Below are 26463 nucleotides of genomic sequence, written 5' to 3'. Positions count from 1 at the left end.
AGAGCCTCGGTGGCTTTGCTAAGGCCTGCTGAGGGCACAGCACCGTGACTTAGCAAGAGCAGGCTGTCCCCACCCAGGTGAGTCACCGGGAACAGGGCTCTGGGATGCTGGCTCTGGCTCTCAGGAGGGTGTGCCCCACTCACAGCCCGTGTTCCTGCCCTGCTGCCTGGCTGCTGGGGTGCTTGGAGGCTCCTCTTGCCTTCCCCTTGGTTGGTACCCAGGAGAGCTAGCTGGCTAGGGGATGGATTAAGATACTCTTTGGGAATTGGTGTCTGAAAAATGGAGAGAGCTGGAAATTATCTTGTCAGTCTGCTGCTGCTGAAAGTGTCTCAAAGTCATGGCTGTACCAAAATGCTACATGTGACTTGGCTGAGGTTTTTTTCTCAAACCAATTATCCTGAGCCTAGAAGGAATTAAGATGTTTGTGCCTGACAGTGGAGGGAAGTAATGGTGTGGTGTGTCTTTGTTGGAAGTACAAAAGTGGGGTATGGCAATCATTTAGCCTCTGTCCTCATCTGGTATAAACTTGAACTGAGTACCTTAAATTGAAATGTGTTTTGATGGTGTTTCCTGATGTCAAGAGAACTGCAAGGTATAAATTTACTGTTGTACTTGCGTATGGGATTTTCTGTGCCTGCTTTCAGCTGTGATTCATGGAAGCCAGGGCAGAGTCTGGGAAGCTTAAGTTGATCTTACTTAAAAACACACTCAATTATGTCCTTACAGCTTACCCAAGAGCTCAGGTATTTTGGGAGCTTATAGCAAATCCTGCAGTGAAAACTCTGCCCTTCCCAAAGTCTGCAGCCAAATTGCAGAGTTGCTGGGTTTGGTGTGTACTGAGGATGCCCTGGGGAGCAAATCCCACTGCAGTGGAGGAGCTTGGCCCTGGAGCCAGCAAACCTTTTCCTGGAGGGATGTAGATCTGAAAATGAACTCCTCTTACTGCCTTGGCCTTTTCTTTGCCTTGCAGCTCAAGCATATTAAACAGATTAATTACTGGGAGGTAGCTGGTGGGTACCACGCTGGGAAGGACTGGCTATTTCATGGTGACTTCTGCAACAGCTTTTGTGTGAATGATTAATTTTGCAAGTGGAAAAAGGCATTTGGAAGAGCTTGTGCTCTGTGCAAGGCTCAAGAGCTGCATGAGATGGTGCAGCCCCGCCTTCTCAGTGCAAAGTCCCGTGCCCTGGAGGTATCTGGTGAAGTACCTCTGCACTTCAGTGGCCTCACCGTGCCACAGGGTTTGGGGATGAGTCACTGGTGCGAGTCTGATGTCAGACTTGCTTTGTATTGTGATTGTCAAAGTTTCAACCAGATGTTGGGAGTTGTGTGAAAATACTGATACTCATATAATTGCACAGGGAATCAAGTGACTTCTTCTGTGTCCCGATTTTAGGATGCTTGATTTCAGTGTTTTTAATTTGTTTTGAATGTAGAAGACTCATTTTGAGTAACTGTGTTTTAAAAGCAATTTTCACAAGTTGACTGTGTTTTAATGAGCAAAGTCTCAAATGCTTGAGTGAAGGAGCTGGGAGGGAAAATTAAATATACAGTACTATGAGCTGAAACTCAGCCAATGCCTGTTAATAGTTCTCCAGACAGATGCCAGCAGCAGAGTTTGGGTGTTGTGTAAAAAATGGGCTCCCCAGAGTCTCAGGATGGGGGAGGCAGCAGTGCTTCATGCAGGGGCTCAGTTCCCACTGTCTCTGCAAGCCTTTGGGGATGTCCTGGAGATGTCCAGTGTCTGGGGTGTTCTGGAGATGTCCAGTGTCCTCCATGTTCTCTGGGAAATGTCACAGCTGTGTATTACTCACTCTTCCTTTCCTAGTGCAGAAGAAATCCAGTGTCTGTAATGTGGGTGGCCACAGGGCGAGGGACCAGCGACATGGGAAGAGGGTGCAAACAGCCGACAGGAAAATGGATTAACTCAGAGGAGCTTATCTTTCATTGACTCTGCTGCTCTGGCTCCCCCCAGGGAAGAGAAGAACCAGTCCATCATCGTGAGTGGGGAGTCAGGGGCGGGCAAGACGGTCTCTGCCAAATACGCCATGCGCTTCTTCGCCACCGTCGGGGGCTCCGCCAGCGAGACCAACATCGAAGCCAAAGTCCTGGCCTCCAGCCCCATCATGGAGGTAAAAGCTGCTCCTTTTTCTTTGTCCTGATCATTCTGTCTCGCCACAAGTCACAAGGATAGTGACAAACTTGGGGGCTAGAGAGACAGGTCTGATTTACAGCATAACAGCTGTAAATCAGCTGGAGCTGGGCTGAAATGCAGAGATTCACCAACAGCCTCCATTTAGACCCCAATTTAGACCCCAATGCCCCCAAATTGCACCTGCATTTGATGGTCGTAAAGCTGCGTCTGACTATCCCCAGCACATCTCCAGGAGCATTGATGGGGCTCCAGAGTGAAGAGCCCAAGCAGTACAGCTGGCACTGTTAGTGTTTTATCATCTTCCTCCTTTGTTACTCCATGGTGCCCCCTAATCTCCTTCTTTTGTTGTACAGACATGGAATAGAGAAGGAGGGATTAATCTGAGATATTTAAATGAATTTTTATTTTTGTTAGTTTTCTGTTGCTATCAATCATGTACTGGCCTCTTCCCCTAGGCAACAGCAACAGGACAAAAGGACATATAGTCTTAAGCTGTGCCACAGGAGGTTTAGGCTGGACATTAGCAGGAATTCCTTCATGGAAAGGGTGATCAGGCATTGGGAGGGGCCGCCCAGGGAGGTGTTGGAGTGCCCATCCCTGAAAATGTCCAAGGACAGCCTGGACATGGCACTGAGTGCTCTGGGCTGGTGACAAGGTGGGCATCAAACACAAGTTGGACTCAGTGGGCTGGGAGGGCTTTTCCAACCCAGCTGATCTGTGATAGGGGAATAACGAGTCTCATTATAGGGAAATCTCTGCTCTGAAGGAAAAGGATTCTTATAAATACAAAAGGAAGGGGAAAAGCAGCTTTGTTTCCTTTCACTGAAGCTAGATGCTGAAAATAAATGTCTGAGTGCCTAAATCCCATTTTCCAAATAGATTTTGGAGCCATGAAGTACCTTCAGCTGATTTGGGCTTTTCCAAAGTCCATGAAACTCTTCAGACTCGTGTGACTTTCTTTTCAAGGCAGGAGCCAGCAGTGCTGCTTTAGTGGAGTGTGGTGTTAACCTTAGGCTTGGCTCAGCCTTCAGGGGGGCTTCCCATCACGGTGCCTCATGCCAGATTGTCTGACAGAGAGGGGGTGGCTGATCCAGGGTGAGACACAGCCTGACAGGCAGCATCTGTGGTCTGACACCCATGAGGGTGAGCTGCAGTGTCCAGGCCAGTGGTGCTGCAGGTGAGCAGTTAGAAAAAGCCAGCAGGTGTGTGGCTGATGGGGAAAACTGGCTGGTTTCCTGCAGGTTTACTCCTGGTAAACCTGCTTAAAGTTTACTGCTGGTAAACCTGCTTAAAGTTTACTCCTTTCCTCACCCATCTCCCCTGCCTCTGTGAAATGTAGCTGCAATACTAGGGGGGCACTTAAAACCATCCAAGAAAAAAATTCATGGTGCACACTATTCTTCTATATGACCCCAGAATTTTATTGCTCTAATTTTCCTGCCTGTGTTCAGTTCTGGCTGTAATTTCTAAGTGCTGAGGCCAGGCAACCTGCCTGTCTTTATTGGAAATTGATGAGAACATTGCCTATGCAGAAAAAAACATAAAAGAAAACTGCCAGGTTTGCAGAAAAACCCTGAGGTAAATGGGCTTCTGGGGGAAGGAGACCCATTCAGGAAAGCTGCTGGTCTTGATTCTGAACAAAGGTGGGGGCATCCTATAAGGTGGAACAAAAATGTTGAGGCTTTTAGGATGTGGGTGGTCTAATTACTGTACAAATATTTGTTGCTGTTTGTATACATTTTTCTTCCATAAAAACCCTTTTCAGTGAAGAGTTCTCCCCAAAGTCATTGCTCCTCTGCCTTCTGCATCTGGGAAGAGGCTTCCCTCAGAAGCTCCTGTGGCTGTTTATATAACACTGATTGCAAATCGAAGTGTTTAAAGAAATTCAAAAATGCAATTGAAATTTAATGTTTAATTTTGTTTGTTTTATGCAGGCCATTGGAAATGCTAAAACAACAAGGAATGACAACAGCAGCCGCTTTGGGAAATACATTCAGATTGGCTTTGATAAAAGATACCACATCATTGGTGCCAACATGAGGACGTATCTGCTGGAAAAATCTCGGGTTGTATTTCAGGTGAGGAGCTGTGGGGCTTTGTCCTTTTTTTCTTTTGGGGGCTGTATTCCAGGAATTCAATAGTCTGGGTTTTTTCTGTGGATAAGAAAAAAAAATCTCTTTACAAATAGAACCACAGAATCATTTAGGTTGCAGTGACCTTTAAGACCACTGAATCTAGCTGTCCCCCCAGCACTGCCACACCCATCACAGAGTCTCATCATGGAATGGTTTGGGTGGGAAGGGATTTTAAAGATCACCTTATTCCACCCCCTGCCATGGGCAGAGACACCTTCCACTGTCCCAGGCTGCTCCAAGCCCCATCCAGCCTGGCCTTGGGCACTGCCAGGGATCCAGGGACAGCCACAGCTGCTCTGGGCACCCTGGGCCAGGGCCTGCCCACCCTCCCAGCCAGCAATTCCTAATTCCCAATATCTAACCCAAACCTGCTCTCTGTCCATGGGAAGCCATTGCTCCTTGTCCTGTCCCCCCATGCTCTTGTACAAAGTCCTTTTCCATCCTCTTTGTGATTGCATCTCCAAGTGTCACCTCCACGCGGCTTTTAAGCCCCTTCACGAGTGGGGACTCCACCAGTGCCCTGGGCAGCTGTGCCAGGGCTGGACAGCCCTTTACATGGAGGAATTGTTCCTGATAGCCAACCTAAACCTCCCCTGGCACAGCTAGAGGCGGTTTTCCCTTCTCCTGTCACTTTCTTGGTGGACACAGCTTCCAGATGTGTGTTTTGGACTCAGTCTTGGAGTCCTTTATGATTCCAGCCTGATGAGCCTTGTCCTGGGCTAAGGTGTACCTGGAAGACTTGTTAGATAAGGAGCCAGGGAGAACAAATGGAGGCAGCAGTGTTCAGTTTTGAAGATGAAGAAGGGCAGGAGAGGGGCTGAGAAGGCTGATGTCTGCCACAGCACATCCCTTGGGTTTCTTGTGCAGTCTCAGGAGGGGCTTTCTTAGTTTCTGCTTGGAAGGTAGATCAGAAGCTACTGCAAAAATTTTGTCCTTACGCAAAAATAAAGTGCTCCATCTACAAAAATCTTAAAAAACCTGACACTTTGAGAGGCCATGAAGAGTAAGCCACCTTCTTTTATATTACTGTGGGTTTGCAACTCAGTGCTTGCTGCTTCATTCATCCAGAGAGGGATAAGATGTGGAAGGTAACACAGAATTATTTACTTCCTTTGCCAGGTGGGCAGTGTGTGTTGGTCAGGTTTGGCACCTCCTTTCTCCCAGGTGGCAAGGAAAACTTTTTTATGTTGGTGTCACTGACAGGTCTCAGTGGTGGGAGGCAGGGGATGGGACCAGGGTGGCCCTGGGCTCAGTGTGAGGGTGGGAGCACTGCTGTGACCCCTCTGTGCCGCTGGTAACTCAGTGTTTCCCCACAGGCAGAGGACGAGCGCAACTACCACATCTTCTACCAGCTCTGTGCCTCCTCAAGCCTCCCAGAATTCAAAGACCTTGGACTCAGTAAGTGCTGGCACATCCCTGTGCCCTGCTGGCTGCTGCCTGGCCTGAGGGCAGCAGGGCAAGGTGGTGGGGTCAGAAATGCAGGTCCCTGGGGAGGCCTGTGTGTCCTGGGAGGAGGGCAGGGGGACAAGACTGCAGGGCTCTGCTGCTGGGTGGAGCACAGGTTTGCTCACCCCATCTCCAGGGGTGTGGCACTTTGGGTGAGGGTGGGTGCCCCCAGAAGCTGTGGCTGCCCCCAGATCCCTGGGAGCGTCTGGGGCTGGGTTGGATGGGGCTTGGAGCAGTCTGGGACAGTGGAAGGTGCCCCTGTAAGGTCCCTTACAACCCAAATAATTTTGTGATTCTGTGATTTTTTAAAAATTGGCAGTGAAACTGCAGTAGCTTCAGCTGCAGTGAAGCTACATTGCTGTGGTGTATGCCAGCTGATGCAGGGAGATCATGTGTTAATATTGTACCAACCTTGCATAAGGTGTGTGTTTTAAATCACACGTGAGTGTGGACTGATCTGGCCCGTGTCTTGGCAGGAGTGCTTGTGTCCTTTGAATTAGTTATGTTTCTTTCTTTTTAATGGCTAACTCCTGCAGTGGGTTGGGTTTTTTCCCCCCGGATTTGCAGCAAAGCCTCAGTAGAACACTTGATTCAGAGGGTTTGCATTTGCAGCAGGTGGTGCAGGGATGAATTTTAATTATTTTTTAATCTTGAATATTTGCTGTTGCTTAGAGAGAAAAGCAAGGTTTAACCAGGCTTTTAACCTATTTTGAACAGGGAGCAAGGCAGGTTTTATCCCACCATAGGGCCTTGCAGAAGCTGCCACCCACACTACAGTGGAATGGCAGATGAAGAGAGGGGATTTCAGTTTCTGGGTAATTCTGAGCTTGTCTTAATGACCTTTTGGGTCACTGTAGGCACATTGCCCGTGCAGAGCACATCACATGGACCCTTTTCCAGAGTTTATGCCATATTTATGTTCTTCATTTTTAAAAGCATACCCTGGGTAACGATGATGTTTGCTGGCATCTTAAAATTCAGACATAAACTATTTCAGCTCCTTCTGGGAGATGAGTTGACGTGTGAGAGCTCCAGCTGTGAAACCACTGCTCTCTCCTTGGGAACATGAGGATCAGGGGAAATACCAGTCTTACTCATCACAGCTCTCTAAAAGCATCATCTGTGTTTTTGTGACTGGCAGGAGTGCAGGCTGAGAGCCTTTGCTGTTCGGGTGCATCACCCAGGACACGTTTGTGCAGTTGTGACTGTGGCTCAGCCTCAGCATCTCAGGGATGAATGTGTAATGGCAACAGCTGGCGGTGCAGGGGGAGTGGGTGCCAGGGCCATTAGTTGCAAGGAGGCCTTCTTGGGTCATTTCTAATCAAAATTTGGTGCCAGTGCCTGTCAGTCTCCAGCTGCTCTCTGTGGCACTTTGCATTCGCTGTGTCACAGCATGCCCAGGTGTCCAGCGGGTGTTGGAGAAGAAGCAGCTCTTTCCAAAGGTGAAGGGGTGTGCCCTTGGTGTTTCCTGCCCTCTCACCTTGCAATAGCTGGAAAAAGCCTCCGCAAAGCGTTTTAGGGGCTGTCAGATGTGGGGCTGCTCACGGGTTTGGTGGGGATGGGAATGTGGGTCCGTGAGCTGCTCCTGTCGGTGTGATACAGGAGCAGCTTGTGGGAATGCTGGTGCTGGGCAGGGGGCTGTGGGTGCAGAGGTGCACAATTCACTTGTTTGTCTTTCTTTTGAGTGATGTTTTTAATTTCCAGCTTTGCCTTGGATTTACTGGCCTGCTTGAAGATGACTAGTCAGCACTCAGATTTATTTCCTTATGTGAGCTGTACTTACCTGTCAATCTTGTCTTCCCAAGGCTTATACAAAACAAGAGGTGTCTTGATGTGAAAATCCACTTTTTATTTATTACTCATGGAGGAGGATCTATATTTTTCCATCTGAAAACCAGGAGCTATTGCTTCTCCTTTGGGTCTTACACAAACACAGAATTGTTATTACTTCCTTTTATGTTGCAAGATGCTGGAAAACAAAAGGAGTCTCTAAACATACGTGAGTCCAGCAGAGCAAACTGTTGGCTGCAGTCAGAGTGATCCTAAAGGGCTTAATTTTAAACTAGAAAGTAAATATTTGACTTTAAATGGTGATGTGCAATGCAAGTGCCTTTTGAATTGTGGTGTCTGGCTTAATGATGCCTGGGCAGTGGTGCAAGGCAGAAACGTGTTTTATTTGTTTGCAGTGAATCAAAGGGTTTGTGTGGTTAAAATAATTACAGAGATCTTGAAATACAGAGATTGGAGTCAGTTATACCAGGGATGACTTGAGGCGGAGCAGATCCCAGTGTGAATGTTGAAATGGAAAGCTGAGGTCCTGGTCCCATCAGCCACCAGCAGCAGCACCAGGCTGTGAGTGTGATGTGCTCCACCATGGGGTGGGTGATCTCCTCTTGTGCTGGGGGACCAGGAGGGGACATTGTCTGCCTGACCCCAATCAGCATTTTCTGTCCCTCATTCCTGATGCTCCAGCAATGAGTGAAATTAATGAAATCTCTGGGTAGCAGGGCTTTTGCATGCCGAAAGGAATCAAATGTTTTTCTTTACAGCCTGGAAGTACAGCTAATGCAGAAGCCCGTGGGAGGCCCGGGAAGGGAGGGGGAGCTTCTGGTGGCAATTTGAGTCAAGAAAAGTGCAGATTGCAGTGTTTTAAAGGTTACCACTAGGCTGGTGTGGAACACAGTAGGATTTTTCTCTCTATTCACCGTGCTTGGGAAATATGTTTGTGTGTGTTAATGAGTGGGTTTTGGCTAATGACTCCTACTCAGTTCAAAACGGGCTGAGGCTGGTGCTGAGAACTGATTTTGGGTGGAGTGGGGAGGCTGTCCAGGGGCTGGGCTCCGCCAGCCCTCGCAGGGAAAAGCTCTGGCTGTGCCAGGGCTCAGCAGCAGCCGTGGGCACACATCTCCCTGCTCTGGCCCTCCTGGGGACCTTGTTTTAAGGAGGAGGATTACATGAGCAGCTTTCTTCAGTGGACACAAATCCTGCAATCTCTTCTTGTTGTATTTGCATTGGAAATGCCTCTCAGCCTCCACAGGATTTATTGGTGTCATCCTAGAGTAACTTTGCTAGAGCACAGATGTTCAAGTGGTGTAATGCAGGCGCCGTGAGCCATTCTCCATTCCCTTTGCTCCCAAGGATTAAGGCTTTGTGTAGAAAAGGTGTTAAAATACCTGAATTGGTCATGGATGCGTAAAACAGGATGAGGAATTACTGAAAGGAGTCACCTCAGCGTTTGAAATGGTCTTCCCCCACGTGATGGAGCTGTTACTAGAATCCCAGACACAGCACAGCGCTGCCCTGACTGCACTTGCTGTGCATGGAGAAAAGGTCCCACCACTGCAAGAAGCAGCTACAGCCACCTACCCAAGGCTCTGCTTCATCCACCCTGAGCAAACTGTGGTTCAAAGAACACAGGTGTCCTTCAGGGATGGGCACAGGGAGCATCCAGTGCCCATTCGGGGGAGTGCTGCAGTGGGGTGTGGATATGGCAGCCTGGGCAGAGAGAGAGAAAACTAGATAAGATTTCCCATGAATTGGTCTGGGAAGTTTTAGGGAGGTGGAGAGAAAGAATTGTAAACTATCTGCAGGTGGTGTTTTGCACAAGTTGTTTTTCTCATAAGACATTTACCTAAGGGTGTCTTCTTAATTAGCCAGTCATGTGAAATGTGTTGATTAAATGACCAATCAGGTCTCCCTGTATCGGAACTGTGTATAAAATAAGGGGTTCCAATAAACCTGGGGTTTCTAGCCTCTTAACTTCTGACCTAGAAACAGTATTATTTATTATCCATTCCTGACTCAGTGGAGACAGCGGGGAGGACTGCTTGCTCACCTTTTCCTCATCTTCTCTCCTAGCATGTGCTGAAGACTTTTTCTACACTTCTCAGGGAGGTGACACGTCCATCGACGGCATGGACGATGCTGATGACTTTGAGAAAACCAGACATGCCTTCACACTGCTTGGTAAGGAGTTGCTCTGCTTGAAGCCTGCCCAGCAGAAGTTTCTCTCAATTGTTCTCAGTGTTTTGCCTGAATTATAATGTTCCTGTTGACCTAGTTGGCTTTACTTTGCTCTTTAGTAGGAACTGCAGAGGTGTTTCTAGCAGCTGTCTGTGCAGCAGCAGTGAAATGGACAGGGATGCAGAATTTAAGAGAAGCCATTCTGAAGTCAAAGCAGGGCTGCAGTATTGACTTGCTATTTTTTACCCTGTTTACGAGCAGGAGAAGAGCTATTACTGTGCAGTTCAGTCTGTGTTGTGGTGGAGGGTGATGTCACTTGCTGGATCACAGTGCTGTGCTGGGTAGCTGATTCCTGGAAATAATGAGCTGAGTACATCCCTGCTGTGCAGAGTCCACATGCACACGGCAGCTGCAGGAACTGTGGCTGTGTCCAGCCCCTGTGCTGGCAGCAGGGGTGCAGAGCTGTTAAAGGAAAAACAATCTGGAAGGGAAAACTTGCCCAGTGTATTTGTATTTATCTGAAACCAGTGTATTTGTATTTATCTGAAACCTGGTCAGTCTTGGTACCTCTAGGGTCCATTTCACAGGTTGGGAGGGGAGCTCATGATATTTACAGTTGTCTATGAAATCCCCTGACCAGCTGTGCCTGCAGTGAGTGTGGGGACTCACTGCAAGCTGTAGAACTGCACTTGTTTCCCCAAAATTTGTCCTCTTTGTGTTTTAGATGGGGCTCATCTCTTTCTCTTTGGGGTCTTTAGCCTCGTCTTGTTCAGCTTGTGCGAGTTCTGTTACCTACTCAAAAAATACCATTCCTGGTTGCTCCAAGCTTGCCCACAGGACTGCAATCCCCAGAGAACTCTCCCCCACCCCCCTGGCATGTGTAGTCTCTCTTTGGTCCCCTTCTCTGGCTCCCCAAGCAGCTCCCCTGTCTCCTTGCTGGTCCCTGGGAAGCCCTGTGAGAGCATCTTCCTCTGGGGCCAGTCTGATGATAATTTTCTGTTCTTCATGTGCTCCTCTCTCTCTGCTTTTCCTCATTTCCCTCCAGTGTTTCCCAGCTCTGCTTCTGTTCATGGCCTGATGAAATTGCTACTACAGTTTCCAGCCTTGCCTTTTTGTGTGTAACTACAAGTCAAATTTGTCTGCAAATCCCCAATCCTAGCCAGGCTTAACTCCAGTTAAGAGTTCTGAGTAAGAGCAGAGCGTTACTCCTTTTAGTAACCTTGAAACATTTCTCACTGCGCTGATAACAGAAATGTCCTGAGAGAGAGAGAAAGGGAGGCTCTGGATAATTCAGAAACCAGCAGGTGATGTCTCAGACCTTGGGTGGATAATGAGGACACCAGCCCTGAGCACAAAAGGGACACAGAAACCCAGCTGGGATGTTAAAAAAACCACAAGATACGGCAAGAAGGCCATGTGTGGGCTGCTGCTGAGCAAAGCTCCTGCTGGGAATGCCTGTAAAGAAAAATAGATCAAGCAATATATAAATAACATATATAAAACAATAGCATCTTACACCCCCAGTAAAGACCCACAAGTGTCTCTTGTGGAGACACTGGGGAGGGTAAGACAGAGCTCCCCATCACCTCCCTGCATCCAGCTGTGCCACCAGTGTGGAGGCGTTGTGCAGGGCTTTAATTTTCCCTTCTTTTTGTGGGACGTTGGCAATAAGTGTAATTTGTAATTTGTGTGCTTTGGTTGTCAGCAGACTGTGATGACAGATGAGCAACTCCTTGTTCTGTGAAGGCTGCAGAGCCCCTTCTGATCCTGTAACTCTGATCCTGTTTGTTCACTGTGGAGCAGCATCCTTGGGTTTGTGTATATTAAACCCACCCATGTTAAAATTGAGAGTTTATGGTGTATTTTTTGGAGGAAGCCTCATGATTCTGAAACCAATTGCCTTGGAAGGAAATCAAATGCTGCAAGCGCCTTCAAATAAACTTAACATTGTGTTTCATTTTCCTTTGTGACAATCAGCTATCAATTGTTCCCACAGGAGTGAAGGAGTCTCATCAGATGACCATTTTTAGGATAATTGCTGCCATTCTGCACCTGGGGAACTTGAAGATCCAAGGGGAACGAGACGGGGAGGTCTGCAGTGTATCGGTAGGTGACCCTCAGGAGCTCCCATGTGGGGAGCTTGGTGTGCTCAGGAAAGCCCTTTTCTTCCTGTTTTCTTGGCCTTTTCTGAAAACACATCACAAGTTCCTAGTTGCTTTGTTTGTCCTGGGAAATAATGCATTTTTCCTGCTCTCTAGCCAGCCTGCAAGGGAGGTTGTTCAAAAATTGCTTTCATCCCTGACATCCCAGCCCACCTTAGCTCTTCCTGCTTCCTTAGAACACCCAGTGCAGGGTCTTGGGGACTTGTGACACTGATGGTGACACCAGCACAAGGTGTGATGGTTTACAACCACTTTTCTCCAGGCAAAGCCGTGGAGCTGCTGCTTGTAAAGTGGCCAAAGGAGCATTCCATGGTTAATTAGCAAAAATAAGTAACACTAAAGATGCCTTAGAGGCAGTTTTTCTGTTTCTGTGTTTGTTCAGAGGTGGGGAAAAGTAAAGCAATTACATGGAAAATACTGTCCTGTAAATTACCATTGCATCCCAGGCTGGGTCGTTTGTCCCTAATTAAAGTATTAAAAGGGTTCTGCACACACTTCAGTGTTACCCTAGGGATAGTGTGGTGTTCAGTGTGAGATGCTAGAGGTAATTTACTTGATATTTGGCAACATGAATATGTGAAGGCTGCCTGCTTCCACGATGTTGAGTTCTGTTAATGAAGCTCATGTTGTTTAATTACCTTCAAATATAATTGCAAGGTATTAAATCAATTCTGGTACAACCTTGGCTCTGGTCAAAAAGGTATTGTAGCAATAAAACATCCTAGAATTCTTGTAAAATGCACTTTTTTTTCCTGCATCCTCAACCCCATCCAGCATTTCTAAGTACACTTACCTAACTGGAAACAATTTACTTCCTATAAATATGTATTATTACATAGGGGAGGGGGAAATTGTTTTCTCATTTTCCAAAAGGCAGAGCCTGCTATCTGACCATAATAAAGGCTCAGAAGTGCTTTGTCTTAATTTCGGAGGCAGAAATACATTGCACTAATGAAAATGAAGTTCACATTTCATTTTATTAATTGTGCAAAGCCTAAGCCCTTCTGGAAATGCACAATTTATTGCTTTGTTATTCAGGATGGAGCTATTTTGTGAAAGGCATGGTGTCCTGGCATACCCTAAGCTTTAGTCTGAGGCATAACCAGGGTTGCTCTGTGGCAGGGTGTAGCTGCAGCTCGAGGAGGAGTTTGGTGGAGAATTCTTTTTGCTGTGGAAATGTGCTTTTGTAAAAGCTGAGAGCTTAAGGATAACCAGAGCAGGCCTTGGTAGCATAATCCAGAGCTCTGTGTGAGCTGTCCCACCCTGTCCATGAGGACTCCCACAACTGGATGGGTGTCACTGCATTCCTACTCCTGTCCCCCCTACAGAGACAGCTTTCCTAGGCAGTTACAAAACCCCACCATTGGGTGGGTGTTAAACTTGGGTGTTAAAATGCCTCTCTGGGGTGTCACCAACCTGCTGACTTGACTTCTGGTCCCCCCCACCTCCCTCCCAGAGCGAGGACGAGCACCTGAGCAGCTTCTGCAGCCTGCTGGGTGTGGAGCACAGCCAGATGCAGCACTGGCTCTGCCACCGCAAGCTCGTCACCACGGCTGAGACCTACGTGAAGAGCATGTCCCTGCACCAGGTGGTGAACGCCAGGAACGCCCTGGCCAAGCACATCTACGCCCAGCTCTTCAACTGGATCGTGCAGCACGTCAACAAGGCCCTGCACACCACTGTGAAGCAGCACTCCTTCATCGGCGTGCTCGACATCTACGGGTAGGCACCTCCTCAGCTCCCCGGGCTGCTCAGTGGCTCCTTTACAGCTTGTCTTCCCCTTCCTGCAAAGCACACGCTGCTTTGTCTGGGGGAAGGTGGTGGGAATGATGGAAAGGAGCATGAAAAAGTACTGCGTGGTTTGCAGTTTTGACACCAGCAGGGCTTTTCCACAAGGACCTGCAGGTCCTACTGAAGAGGCAGATTTGCAGAGGAAGGTGTCCATGTTCTTGGCTGAAATGCTTGTGGGATTCTGGTGTCCTAAAATGGCCATGAATCCCTTCTTTAAATGGATGTTGCTGTCTAAATGCTGAGTAATTTGCAGTGCAGGGAATATGGGTGTTGATAGCCTGACTCTGCTGAACTTTAAAGTGGTCTGGTTCTCCTAACTCATGAGTTTTTTGAACTTTAATGCATTTTTCTAATGATCAGATGTTTCCCCCCACAAGTGGATGGTGTTTTGTCCTGTCCTTTGGGAGAAGGATTGAGCTGGAAAGACAGGGAGCCTGCAGCAGCTTCACAGCACATCCTTGACATCCTCAGAGCTTCTGTCCAAGTGCTCCTGGGGGAGGACTGTGCCTCTGGGTGGGATTTCTAGGGATGCGATCCAAACAGAGGGTGCAGAAGCTGTAGGGTTTTTCTTCCAACTTTCTAATGCTCGACTTTGCATCTTTAATTCTCTGTTAACACTGAGGTGAGAGGGTGCAGCACTGTATTTATTGAAATGGTGTTATTTGTTGTAGTGCCAATACTGAAGTCAGTCAGAAGAATGGATTCATGTGGCACTCCTGGACTTGGTGGGGATGGCTTGTTCCCCCTCTTGTTTGCCACGTGAAATGTGAACACCCAGGCAACCAGCTGTGTGCTGGACTTATTCATGAACTTTAAGTATTTTAATACAAACCTTGGTGTTTCAGAGGACTTAGGAGAGACAAGCAGAATGGGGAGCAGCAGAAAAACCAAAATGCAGCATTTGCCCCTTGAAAATCTACTTACAAGAGCTGTCCCCAAGCTGGATGTGCCTTCCAGGGAGCCATAGCAATGGGCTGGAGTGGTGAATATGCTTATTTTTTCCACCAGATTACAGTGCACTAAAATGAATAGAGACCCAACAGGCACTGTTTTGCTTTCCCCATCAGGATGTTGCCCTCAGTGCAGTCACTCTGAGCAGGTAGGGCCTCCTGGTGTGCACACATGTACGGCTGGCGACTAATCTGCTTTGTCAATTAGCAAATTGTGCTAGTAGATTCCCTTAATTAGCAACTTTGTGAGGTCCTCCTCGGAGCTGGAGTTGTACAGCAGCTCTGCCCCCGGCTGGCACTCACTGGGAGGGTTCATAAATCACATCTGGTGTCTCAGAAGGGGAGAAGTTTCCACTCCGATTTCTTTTCCTCATACACTCCTGCCCTCATTGCTTTTCCCACCTAGCTCGCTGTGCCTCTCTATCTATGTTTTAACTAAATCTTTCCTTGCCCTGTTGCTGTGGTCATGCCTGCAGCAGCTGATATTTCCAAAGAGTCGTGGATGCCACATTCCTTGAGTGGCAAGGGCTGGAGGCACAGATTGGCTCAGCCACGCCACCAAGATCGAGCACAGAGGGGGCTCTCAGGGACACTGAGGGCCACAACACATCTTTAATGTCATCATTTGTTGTCCCAGGCACCAGATTCTGTGGCATTAAAGACTGTCAAGCCCAATTTTTGGGAAGGGGATGGGCTAAGCATCCTCTGCTTGGCACATGTGGCACCAGCTGCGGGGGCAGTGCTGGGCATGCAGAGGGAGAGCAGTCCCAGGCTTCCTCAGGGACTGTGGGGGTGATAAAAGCACAAAACCAGCTAATTTCTCCCATTCCCCTTTTTCTTTTGCCGTTTGGCATTGCATTTCCCCAGGGCCTCTGGCATTTTGTGTAGTGATGGCATTGTCACCTGGAAGTACCCGGGGAACAATTGCATCGCCTGGGTAACAGCAGGGTGGTCCTCAGGAAGTGGCAGAAGTGCTGATTATTTTGAGGAAGAGAGGCTGGAAAGGAGGGGCTTATTCATTCAGTGTTTAAAGACTGTTCTGCCAGCTCCTACAGTGCCTATTACCCGAACAATTATTTAGTCACATATTTATCATTACAGCAGCTTACTCATTGAACACAGGAAGCCTTCCCACTTCTCCCCTTGGTTTAATCCTTACAGTCATGTGTCAAAGGCTTTTTTCCCCTTCCCCCTTCCAACTGTGCCTTAAAAATAGAAATATAAAACACATAATCCCAGTGGTAACTCAAAATGCCCTCTTTGGGTTTTAAGAGCAAGCCTGGCTCTCTGTGCCTGTCCTTGGGTGTTGTGTGCTTCAGCCTCAGGGGCTCTGCTGGCTCCCTGCTCCTTACCTGTAGTCTGCCTTACTAAAACTGCATATTTTTTCCTTTCTAATTGTGACAAACAAGCTATTTTTGGGCCTCTTTTGGAGCTGATCTGTGGCAGGGTAAGATAATGTTTTGGCTGTGGAAGTCCTGGTGAAGAGGTGGATCACAGAGTCCCGCACCAAAGACCCTCTAAGGGTCCTCTAAGGAACGTGGAGTTGGAGCTGAAATCACCATTTTCCCCTGCTCCCTTCCAGAACTTGCTTACTCACGTGTGTCTAATTTTTGTGCTAACAGGGATGCAGTACAGAAGCTATAATTACAAATTTAATACCTTCTTTTTTCTGCTCTATTAAATTCCATTAAAAGTAGCATGCTGGGTCTTTTAAGACAGCAGCTACTGTTTCTTCATCACCTTTGCAGTGAATGTATTTGGAACTTAATATTTCATAATATTTTTCCCCACGAGAGGCAGTTACATTTCTTGTCTCAGACGAAGCTGATGGGCAGGAAGCTGCAGTCGTGCCAAATGTCTCATCCGTGTGTACCAGGAGGGACCTCTTGAATCCCTTGAGTTGTGCCAAGAAAAGAAAGATGTTTTGAGGAAAAAAGTGTAAATTTAGGGTAGGAGGAATGGAAAGGAGGGTTGAGTGTTCCCCATCACACGGATGGCACCGTTGCAGGAAAAATTTTTAAAAAAAATTAAAAAAGAAGATTTTGAGACAAAGCAACGCCTAATGCTGATTTATTCATTGCTTTGCAGGTTTGAAACTTTTGAAGTGAATAGCTTTGAGCAGTTCTGTATCAACTATGCCAACGAAAAGCTCCAGCAGCAGTTCAACTCGGTAAGGTCAGCTTGGAAAGTTTCCATAAAACCGAGCAGAAAATGTAACTAGGCAGGATTGTGGCGTGTCTGGCTTCTGCTCTGCAGCATTCACCTGCAGCCTGGACAGATCATGGGCATCCTTGGGATGCCTCTCTCCCAGACATTTCACTGCAGTGGTTCTGGACATTCCTATCAAGTTGGAAAATGTTGCTTAGTTGATGTAGAAACGTAATCCTGGAAATGGATTTGCATGTGGTTCGTGCAAAGGCTCACATATTGCTCCGAATAAGTATGAAACCTGCCTTTTTCTTGGTGCTGTTTCAATCCTAAAACAAAACCTGGGTGGTCTCATGCTGATTTCCAGTGTGAATTAAAATAAGTTATGGGTGTGGAAACCTTCCCATTAAGCATGGCTTAAACCTGTGAGATGAAAACTCTGTATTAAATAACAGAATTGGAAACATTCCCCGCTTTTCACTTGGACATGCCTCACAAAACCCAGAAGTGTTCTATTTTACTAGAAACAAGCATTTACCTTCACTGGAAATTGAACCAGTAAGGAGTTGTCTTCTGCTTTGGTTGTAACTAGGGAAAAAATACTGTTAATTTCAAGATACAGGGGAAAACTTGTTAAATTTGAGCATTTAAGTACTGCAGATTAGTTTGGCCCTTTGAAGCTATATCTGCTGCATGGACATGAACATTTGCTTTCTATCTAATGCATCAGATAGATCACTGCTGCTAAAAATGAAAAGTAAATTATGGATGGATTGTATTTGCACTATTCATATCTTACTTGGTATGTCTAACTATCACTTCTGAAGCTTATAAATTCAAGCTCCAAGATGACATGTTTGAAGAGATTTTAAAAAGCTATCTTTGAAGGGAAAAAAAGTGCATTTGAAAAATCATTTTTTAATATGCTCTGGAGTATCTCAGAAATAGCCAGAGACAATTTATCTGCTTGGGCAGAGGTCTGAGATATGTAAGCCTTGCAAAGATTTTTTTATTATAGGTTCTTTTAAATAGGAATTTTCAATAGAAGTGTCCCTGAGTCAGTCAGATGCTGCTGCTGATATCCCTTGCGGGATGATGGGTGCTCTTTGTGGAGCCCTGCTTGCAGATGGGGACACGGGCTCCCAGCCCTGGCTGGGCTCCCAGCTTGTGAACCTGTTTCAGGTCACTGCTTTAATCAGCAGAGCAATAAAGCAGAGGAGGATTTTTGTCAGCCCAGGTGATAGATGTGTCACTGCCACACCAGTGTATGGCTCCCACCTCGTTGCAGTGACAGCTTCAGGCACTTTGTAGTGAAAGTCATTTCAAGCCTTATTTTTCCCTGCGCCGTGGTGCCCCAGCGTGATGGTTTTGTTTTCCTGGCCAGGAAAATGGGTTGTGTGAATGTGCACGATGTATGTGAGGGCACCTAGTGTCTCTGGAGGTGCTCATGGAATGCTGAAGCCCAGCAGGGACAGGGGGAAGGGGCTGTGCTCTGCTGGCTGGGCTCACACTCAGCAGCTCTGCTTTCTCCCACTCCCAGCACGTGTTTAAGCTGGAACAAGAAGAGTACATGAAGGAGGGAATCCCCTGGACTCTCATAGACTTCTATGACAACCAGCCCTGCATAGACCTGATAGAGGCCAAGCTGGGGATCCTGGACCTGCTGGATGAAGAGTGCAAGGTAAAGAGACCTCCCACCTTTTCACCCATGTCTTTGTCTCTGTAAAAGGTCAGAGAATGGGCTTTAATCTCTGGTGTCTTGCAGGGGGGTAAACATCTCCTTTCACGTGTGTTGCTGCGGTGCTCATGGCAAAAGCAGGCTTGAGCTGCGGTTTGCTTTGGTTTGGGCAGGTGTTTGCTCCAAACCTCCTGGGCAGGTGTTTGCTCCAAACCCAGGTACCTGCACTCACCTTGTGCAGCCTGTGCTCATGTGTCTGGCCTGGCTGTACTGAGGGACAGACTTCCACGGAGACCTGAGGTCTTTGGCACTGCCCAAAAGGAGCTGGAGCTCCTCTCAAGCCTTATTTTGTCTCAGGGGAAACCTGTCTTCTTCCAACAGCTCTTTAAGGCAAAACTCATTGCATTTAATGTGCAGACTTCAGAGTGGTGATGTTGGAGAGCAGTTTGCTGTCTTTTGCCCTCCCTCTCTCTCATACTGGCCAAAGTGAAATCTTGTTTGAAATTTGAGAAGAAAAGCCAGAGTGGCAAACCTTGATGACAATCCAGAAGAAAGGCTGGGCTCCTTGTTCACACGTTTTTCAGTCATGAATAATCAAATAAACTTAGGAATAAGGAATGTCAGAGGGCAGCTTTCCTTGGGAAGCTGGGATGCCTGTTTTGAAGCTCTTTGATGCTGGAGATGTTCTGTTGGAAGGGGATGGGGACTGCCTTTCTGCTGGGTGTGGCTGCCTTGAGGAGCCTCAGCCTGGTGTTGCTGTGGGGTGACCCACGTTGTCCTCTGGAAGGGTTTCCATTGAGGCTCGGGTGTGTTCTGTGTCAGGGAATGTCTTTCTGACCGTGGGAGGGCCCTGAGTGCTTATGAACAAAGGCAGGGAAGAGTGAGACAAAGTGCTGGGAGAGCTGAAGTGGATAAAGGACCCAGCACACCAGCACAGCCAAGGTGATAAGAAGGACCCAAGGAATTCTTGTGGGGTTTGTGGGATCCATGAGCACAGGACAGATCTGGTGGCTCAAGACCAGGAGCATTGTCTTGTATCAGCGGGAAAGGGTTGGGATCCATTATTCAGACTCGTTTCCCTGGACAGGGATGTAGCACCTGTGTTTGTCTGCAAGAGGGGTGACCTGTGAAGTGTTTACTGCCCTCCAGGTATCAGGGCTGCCTTCCCAGGCATGGCAGGGCTCAGCCCTGCTCTGGGCTACAGACACTCTGGCTTTGTCTTTGGCATGAGGCAGAGTTGGGGCTTTGCCCTTTTCAAGTCTGCGATCACAAAATCTCCTTAAAAATGAGAGCAAACTAGACTTAATTTTGTGTCCTTAAAAATAGCATCTCAGCCAGTGCTGGTTTGGAAGGAGGTCAGATTATTTGCTTGATATTCAGCACCATTTAATCTGCTCTCTGTGCTATCAAGCCAGTTAAATTCTGCAGGCTCAAACTGTCTCCTGGATGCTGTGAGGACCATAAGGGAAGTTTCCCTGATGTTGGGAGTCACACCCTTGGCTCCTCTCTGGAGCACCTGGCACTGGTTGCTGCTGGTGGCATTGCTGGTGGTGACATTGCAGCTCCCATGTCCCACCAGTACCTGGTGCTACTTTTTTTAGTCCATACTTTTTTGACAAAAAAACCCTCACAAACAAAAATACAAAAAAAAAACACCCCAAAACAAACAAACAAACAAAAAAACCCCAAACAAATAAACAAACAACAACAACAACAACAAAAAAACAATAAAAAAAACCCCACCCCAAAAAAAACCCCCAAAAAACCAACCACCAAACCCCCCAATCAAGATGTATTCCCTCCCCCTTCTCATCAAATGCCAATTATCTGGGTGTTTACCTGTCAGTGGGGGATGCTGTCATTAGTCACAGGCCCTTATTACCGGCCCTGTAATCGCCTCTTTTATAACAACCTGCAAGTGTTCTCCAGATTTATGAAAATTTCAGCAAAACCTGTCAGCTGAATGCAGCAGTTTATGGATGAAAGCCTCCACCCCCATGGCAGTGTTTCAGCTCCTGGGGTGGGACCACAATAAGGTAATTACACGCCACCTTGTTAGATCCTAACAGAGGATGAAAACACTCTGGGATGTGAAACGGCACCAGGGGAATATTTGGTACATTATGAAGCATTAGTGCAAATGCAGAGGGTTTGTCACTAATGTTCTCACTTCACAGTATGGGGGTTTTTTTAATCCCTAATGTGTGGTTGGAGAGGAGGTGGCTGGGTATGTGCTGAAGCAGTTCAGGAAGTGTAGGTCATAGCAGAGTCTTGTTGCTGTTTAGGGAAAAATTGATGTAAGAATTGGCAGTGAAAGAGAGGGCCCTTGAACTGGGATTGGAGTGTTAAGGACTAAACTTGCCTCCTGAAAGCTAATGAGAAAAAGCCTACTTCTTAAAACAGACTTTAGGATATAGAATCGTGGAATCACAGAAATGATTTGGTTTGGTCTGGACTTTAAAGATCATCCTGCCCCACCCCTTCCACTGTCCCAGGCTGCTCCAAGCCCAGTCCATCCTGGCCTTGGACACCCCCCACTATCACCGGTGACTATTCCTTCCCAATACCCCATGTAACCCTGCCCTCTGGCAGGGGGAAGCCATTCCCCCTTGTCCTGTCACTCCATGTCTTTGTGAAAAGTCCAGGAGGGAGATGTTTATGTTTGGGATTTTAAAAACAGCTTTGTAATATAGGAGTTGGAAGCTGTTCTAGCATCATTAAGGTTGGAGTTGGCTTCTGGAGCTCATTTTGTCCTTTGTCCTGTTACATCCTTGATCTGCCTTACAACCTCTCTGAGCTGTGTCCTCTGCTGAGGGACCCTGGAGCCCTTGAAGAGCCTTTTCCCTGTTTTCTGCACTGGAGTTTCACCTGCCTGGATCTCTATCTTTTAGGACCTCTTGATTTTGCTCTGATGCCAGAGGAGCAGTGAGAGTTCATGTGCCCTGTTCAGAAGAAGTTCTGGCCAAGGCCACCACAGTGGTGGGATGCTGATGTGCTGTGGCACAAACTGATGAGCCCAGAGACGTGGGAAAGGGTGGAAGGGCATCCAGGAGAACCTGCCTTGGTGAGCTGTGCAGGGTGGGGCCAAAGGGGAAATAATCTGGGAAAGGAGTAGAGCCTGTCAGAAGGAATGAAGGATGGAGCCTGTCTTCTCCAAATCTGCTTGTGGGAAGATTGGTTGGATGTTTGGAATACATTTAGGATATGGTTGCACTTGTGGAGGGAGTTACTTTGATGGAGGGGACAGCACACTTTGGAAGACTTTGAATTCTGAGGAGACATGTGGGATGACTTGCACTCTCTGAAGAGGAGCGGCCAGTTGGGGTTGGTTTTCCAAGGGATTTAAGTTATCCTTAGAGGAAACAGAAAACCCTCAGAAATGCAGTCGAGCCTCTGTCAAAGCTGGGTGAGCTGCTCTGTTTTCAGACTGAAGCTACATGCCATGTGAGTGTGCTGCCTGTCTTCCAGACACTTCCCGAGTGCCTTGGACAATGCTCTCTGGCACAGGGTGGCATTTTTGGGGCTGTCCTGTGCAGGGCCAGGAGTTGGATATTGCTAGTCCTTGTGGGTCCCTTCCATCCTGGGATATTCTGTGGTTCTGTGGTTCTGTTTGGGAGTACAGTCAGAGGTTACCATGGATGCCCAGGTTTATCCGTCAGGTGTCCTGCTACCTCACTGTTTCCTTGCTTCTGCCTTAGCATGGGAGCAAGAATGAAAAAATTAATGAAAAAACAAGTGTCCATTTCCCTTAAGTACAACTGAAAGGGTTCAATCAAGAGCAGGCTGATTGGGAAGGTTCCCTTGTCAGAGTTGTCATCGTTGTCCAAGATTTGTGAGGGATCTGTATGCTGGTAGAGCAGCCTGACCCTGAGGCTGCCAAGTGGGGGATGTGTCTCACCAAACCCCCCAACTCCCTCGCATTCTTGAGCTCCTCTGTGGCTCCACTCTGTGTTCCATGGCACGTCGCCACTGTGTTATGCTGCTGATGTGCCAAATGCATTTCCTAGTGCTGTTCAGAAGATGCTCTTTGACCTTTGCTGTGTCCTTCTGTCGAGTGCCAGGAACGCTGCACTCCCCTTCTGGCCGGCTGCTTTTCCACCCCGCCTGTCTCCGTGCATCGCTGTGGACCTGGGGATCTGAGCAAATGTGTTTTCCTTGTCTGGACTCGTTAGTTTTTTGGACATCAGGAATTAGCACATGGCCTTTCTGTCCGGGGGGATTTCTGCTCCACGAGCAGAGGCTGGACCCCTGGGCTTTCCTCTGGGGCGGCAGAGCAGAGCAGCCTCCCCTACGTCACGCTGTCAGCTCTGATGACTTCAAAGTCAGGCACATCACTTGCAGGGGAACGTGTTTCTGGAGTGTTTCTGCAGAGGCAGCCCACGCTCTTTTCAGGTTTTAACTCATATTGGAGTGCTAAGGAGTAAAGAAATAAAATGTGAGTAGTTCCTACTGTGTTGTCAGAGGGTTGACTTTTAGATCATTAGGTCTGAATCGCAGAGTATCTGAATGGTTTGGGTGGGAAGGAGCCTTGGAGCTCATCCATTTCCAGCCCTTGCCATGGACAGGGGCACCTTCCACTGTCCCAGGTTGCTCTAAGCCCCGTCCAACCTGGCCTTGGACACTTCCAGGGATGGAGCAGCCACAGCTGTGCTGAGTAACCTGTGCCAAACCCTCACAGGGAGGAATTCCTTCCTAATATCTAATCTAAATCTACCTTCCTTCACCTTAAATCATTGACCTTTGTTTCCTCTATCCACTTAACTGTCCTTTTGTTGGAGGTGGTGGTGGAGGGAGTCTCAGCCTTTAGTCCAGGTGGTCCCAAGCATATCCTCACCTGGCTGGTGGGTTCTTGGTGGGTTCTTGGTGCTGGGATGCAGAATGGATCCTGTGGGACTGGCCCTGGCTGCAGTGGGTGGGTGTGATTGTTGTTGCAGGAGCTCCTGGCAGCGCCAGGGGAGGGGAATCCAGAGGGTGAGGGACCCTGCCTGTGACAGGGGGGGACAGAGGAGCACAGGCAGTGACCTTGTGCAATTCCTGGTATCAGCTTTATCCTGTTTAAAGATTCCCTACAAAAGTTGCAAGGTAGTCACTTTTCCTCTTCCCCATCCCCTAAAAAAAAGTTGAGATAGCCCATAAATAGCTCTCAGTTGCTCTAAGGGCCTCAAACTGCCAAGGTAATACCAAAAGCTGTTATAATAGTAGAGATAATGGCCTCCTTAATTTTTATCTTTGGAACTTGGTCCCTATCAGGTGCTTCCCAGGCAGCTAAAAATACCCAGGCTGCAGGACGGTGAGCAGAGTATGGCAAACCCTCTTTCTGGGAGGCAGGAGCGATGCCTTTGAAGTTTAACTCTGAGATAAGCAGGTTGTGCAGCAAAGTGGATGCCCTGGAAGAGAGCTAGTGCAGGATAAATCTGGCTCAGGGTGGCTGCAGTGGTCCTCCTCTGCACCTGTGGCTTAGTCCTGCACAGGAGGCACTCAGTGATACTTCCAGAAAGGATGTTTTTGCATGCAAATATTAAATATAACCCATGAAAAGAAACACATCTGCATTTATATAACCCCATCGTTTAAACATGCAAGTCTTACCTTGCATAAATGAAATATGTATATAATTGCATAGCTAAGTGCCTTTCAATATTTATATATAGCCTGTGTTATTTCTGTGTGTATCCATAATTGGCTAAACTTAAAAATTGTAAAGTATAAACAAATGTGGGAGAGCACAGCTTGTGTGAATGGCTGCTGCATTTAATTCACCCTCATTACAGGGATTGGCAGGAGATGCTTCTCCCTGTGTTCAGAGCCCTTCTGGTGTGTTTTGGTTTGCTGTCATGAAACCAAAGGCTGTTTCAGAGCAGCACAAAGAAATATTCCTCACCGGTCTCGTGTTTTCCATCTTCCTGTTCTCTGTCCCTATTTCCTCTGTCATTTTTCTTATGAAGGCCTATGTAGAGTCCTGATGGATGATCAAGAGCTCTCTCTGTTGCTGCATGGTTGTTCTATGGTTTCTTTTGTCCCATCTAAGTTTAAATATGGACTGAGGCTTTTCTTCTGAACCATCTCTTTTTCTAACCTAAATATCCAATTATGCCTTTTTTTTGGTTAAAAAAAATCTGTGTGTGTGTGTTTTTCTGCAGCCACTGCTGTGCTCAGCAGTGTTTCATGGGATGGGTATGAACCCCATCAGAGGTGGCTCTCAGACCCCAAGAGGAACAATTTCACTGCTATATAAACCAGAACTTCATGTGTGTGGTCTCACATGGCAGTTTCTGGAAATTACCCCATGACCTAAAACATCATTAAAAAATAATGTTGATGCCTGAGTAGTTAATGTGTCTTAAGTGTAAACATACTTCCTTAATATTTCTGTTTTAATTAGGGTTTTTTTTTTTGTGTTTGGGTTTTTTGTGTTGTGTGTGTGTGTGTGTGTATTTGGAGTGTTTTTCATTTGGGGTTTTTTTGTTTGGTTCTGGGTTTGTTTCTGTTGGGGCTTTTTGTTGTTTCTTTTGTGGGGGGAAGGTTTTGGTTTTTGTGGGGGTTTTTTTTGTTTGGTTTTGTTTGTTTTGGTTTTTGTTTGTTTTTCTGTGGGGGTTTCTTTGTTTTTGCTTTGTTTCAGGGTTTGTGGGTGCTTTTTTTGTTTGGGGATTTTTTGTTTGTTTTTTGGGGGGAGGTTTTGGTTTTTGTTAGTTTTTGGTTTGGTTTTGTTTGTTTTGGTGGCTGTTTTGGTTTTTGTCTGTTTGTTTGTGGGGGTTTTGTTTGTTTTTGTTTTGCTTCAGGGTTTCTGGGTATTTTTTGTTTTGTATTGGGGTGTGCTTTTTGTTTGGTTTTTTTTTTTTTTTTTTTTTGTTTGGTCCATTTTGCTGGTTTGTCTTGCCTTTTTTTTTATTTTCTGCAAGAACTTTTCAGGCTGCCAGAACAGAACCAAGATTTGGATGTTTTCTGCTGGAAACACAGTTTTGTTGTTGTGGGGTTTTGTTCATTTTTGTTTTGTTTCAGGGTTTGTGGGTGCTTTTTTGTTTTGTTTTGGGGTGTGGTTTGGTTTTGTTTGTTTGGTCTGTTTTGGTGGTTTGTTTTTTCCTTTTTTTTTCCTGCAAGAGCCGTTCCGGCTGCCAGAACAGAGCCAAGATTTGTGTGTTTCCTGCTGGAAACGCAGTTCTGGTGTGTTTGTCATGAAGGTAGGTGACGAGAGAGCAGCACCTGGCCCTGGCAGTGTCCCCTTTGTCCCCTTTGTGCAGGTGCCCAAGGGCACGGACCAGAACTGGGCGCAGAAGCTGTATGACCGCCACGCCGCCAGCCAGCACTTCCAGAAGCCGCGCATGTCCAACACCTCCTTCATCGTCCTGCACTTCGCCGACAAGGTACCCAGCAGGGAGCACCCAGCAGGGACAGGAAAACCTCCTGCAGCACAGTAAATCAGTGGAGAGCCCCGTGAGCTGCGCCTTGGTGCCTGGAGGGTGGTGGTTGTGGCTCAGGTGCTCACATATGGATCAGCCCCGAGGGCTTCAGCCTGCTGGCTGTGGCTCTGAGCTGTGAGTTGTGGATTCTGGAGGAGAGAAAAATCCTCTTTCCCAAAGCTGTGGTGAAAGGGGTTTCTGTGAGGGCAGCTTGGCAGAAAATGTGCTTGTGTTAGAAGAGCAGGAGCTGTGAGTGCCAGCAAGGCACAGTGCAGGGAGGAAGTGAGAGGTGATCCCAGGCAGATCCCACCTTTGTGAGGGAGAAGATACCAACTGTGGCACTAAATTAAACCAAATCCCAGTGCCTGGTGTATGGGAGTCTTGTCCATGGGCTCCAGCTTCACTGGAGCCCTGATGGGACAGGTGTTACTCACTGCAAACAGGAATCTTAAAAACTTGAAGTTACCCCAAACACATATTTGTTAGGAAAAAATTAAAAAGATCAACCCTGAGATGTGTCTGAGGAGCTGGGCAATATCCAGGTGCTGTGATGCCCTACAGGTGCTTCTCCTAACCAGGTTTGCTCTAAATGCCAGAGGCACTCACCATGGCAAAGGTTGGTACTCACCTTTCCTTAG

At 47.3% G+C, this 26463-nt stretch overlaps 1 protein-coding gene across 1 annotated transcript in view; it reads left to right on the top strand.

The window, feature by feature from the left end:
• MYO5B (myosin VB) overlaps window positions 1-26463 on the top strand; it is a 143737-nt gene that overhangs the window by 48392 nt on the left and 68882 nt on the right. Inside the window, exons 5-13 of the mRNA XM_030968476.1 lie at window positions 1976-2132; window positions 4090-4233; window positions 5607-5688; window positions 9595-9702; window positions 11696-11805; window positions 13318-13583; window positions 16691-16772; window positions 18291-18431; window positions 25667-25789. Of these exons, the coding sequence (XP_030824336.1) occupies window positions 1976-2132; window positions 4090-4233; window positions 5607-5688; window positions 9595-9702; window positions 11696-11805; window positions 13318-13583; window positions 16691-16772; window positions 18291-18431; window positions 25667-25789 (1213 nt within the window). The remainder of the gene's footprint in view (window positions 1-1975; window positions 2133-4089; window positions 4234-5606; window positions 5689-9594; window positions 9703-11695; window positions 11806-13317; window positions 13584-16690; window positions 16773-18290; window positions 18432-25666; window positions 25790-26463) is intronic.

This window comes from Camarhynchus parvulus, chromosome Z, assembly GCF_901933205.1.
Source record: "Camarhynchus parvulus chromosome Z, STF_HiC, whole genome shotgun sequence".
NCBI lineage: Eukaryota > Metazoa > Chordata > Aves > Passeriformes > Thraupidae > Camarhynchus > Camarhynchus parvulus.
This window is presented reverse-complemented; position numbering and strand designations above follow the sequence as displayed.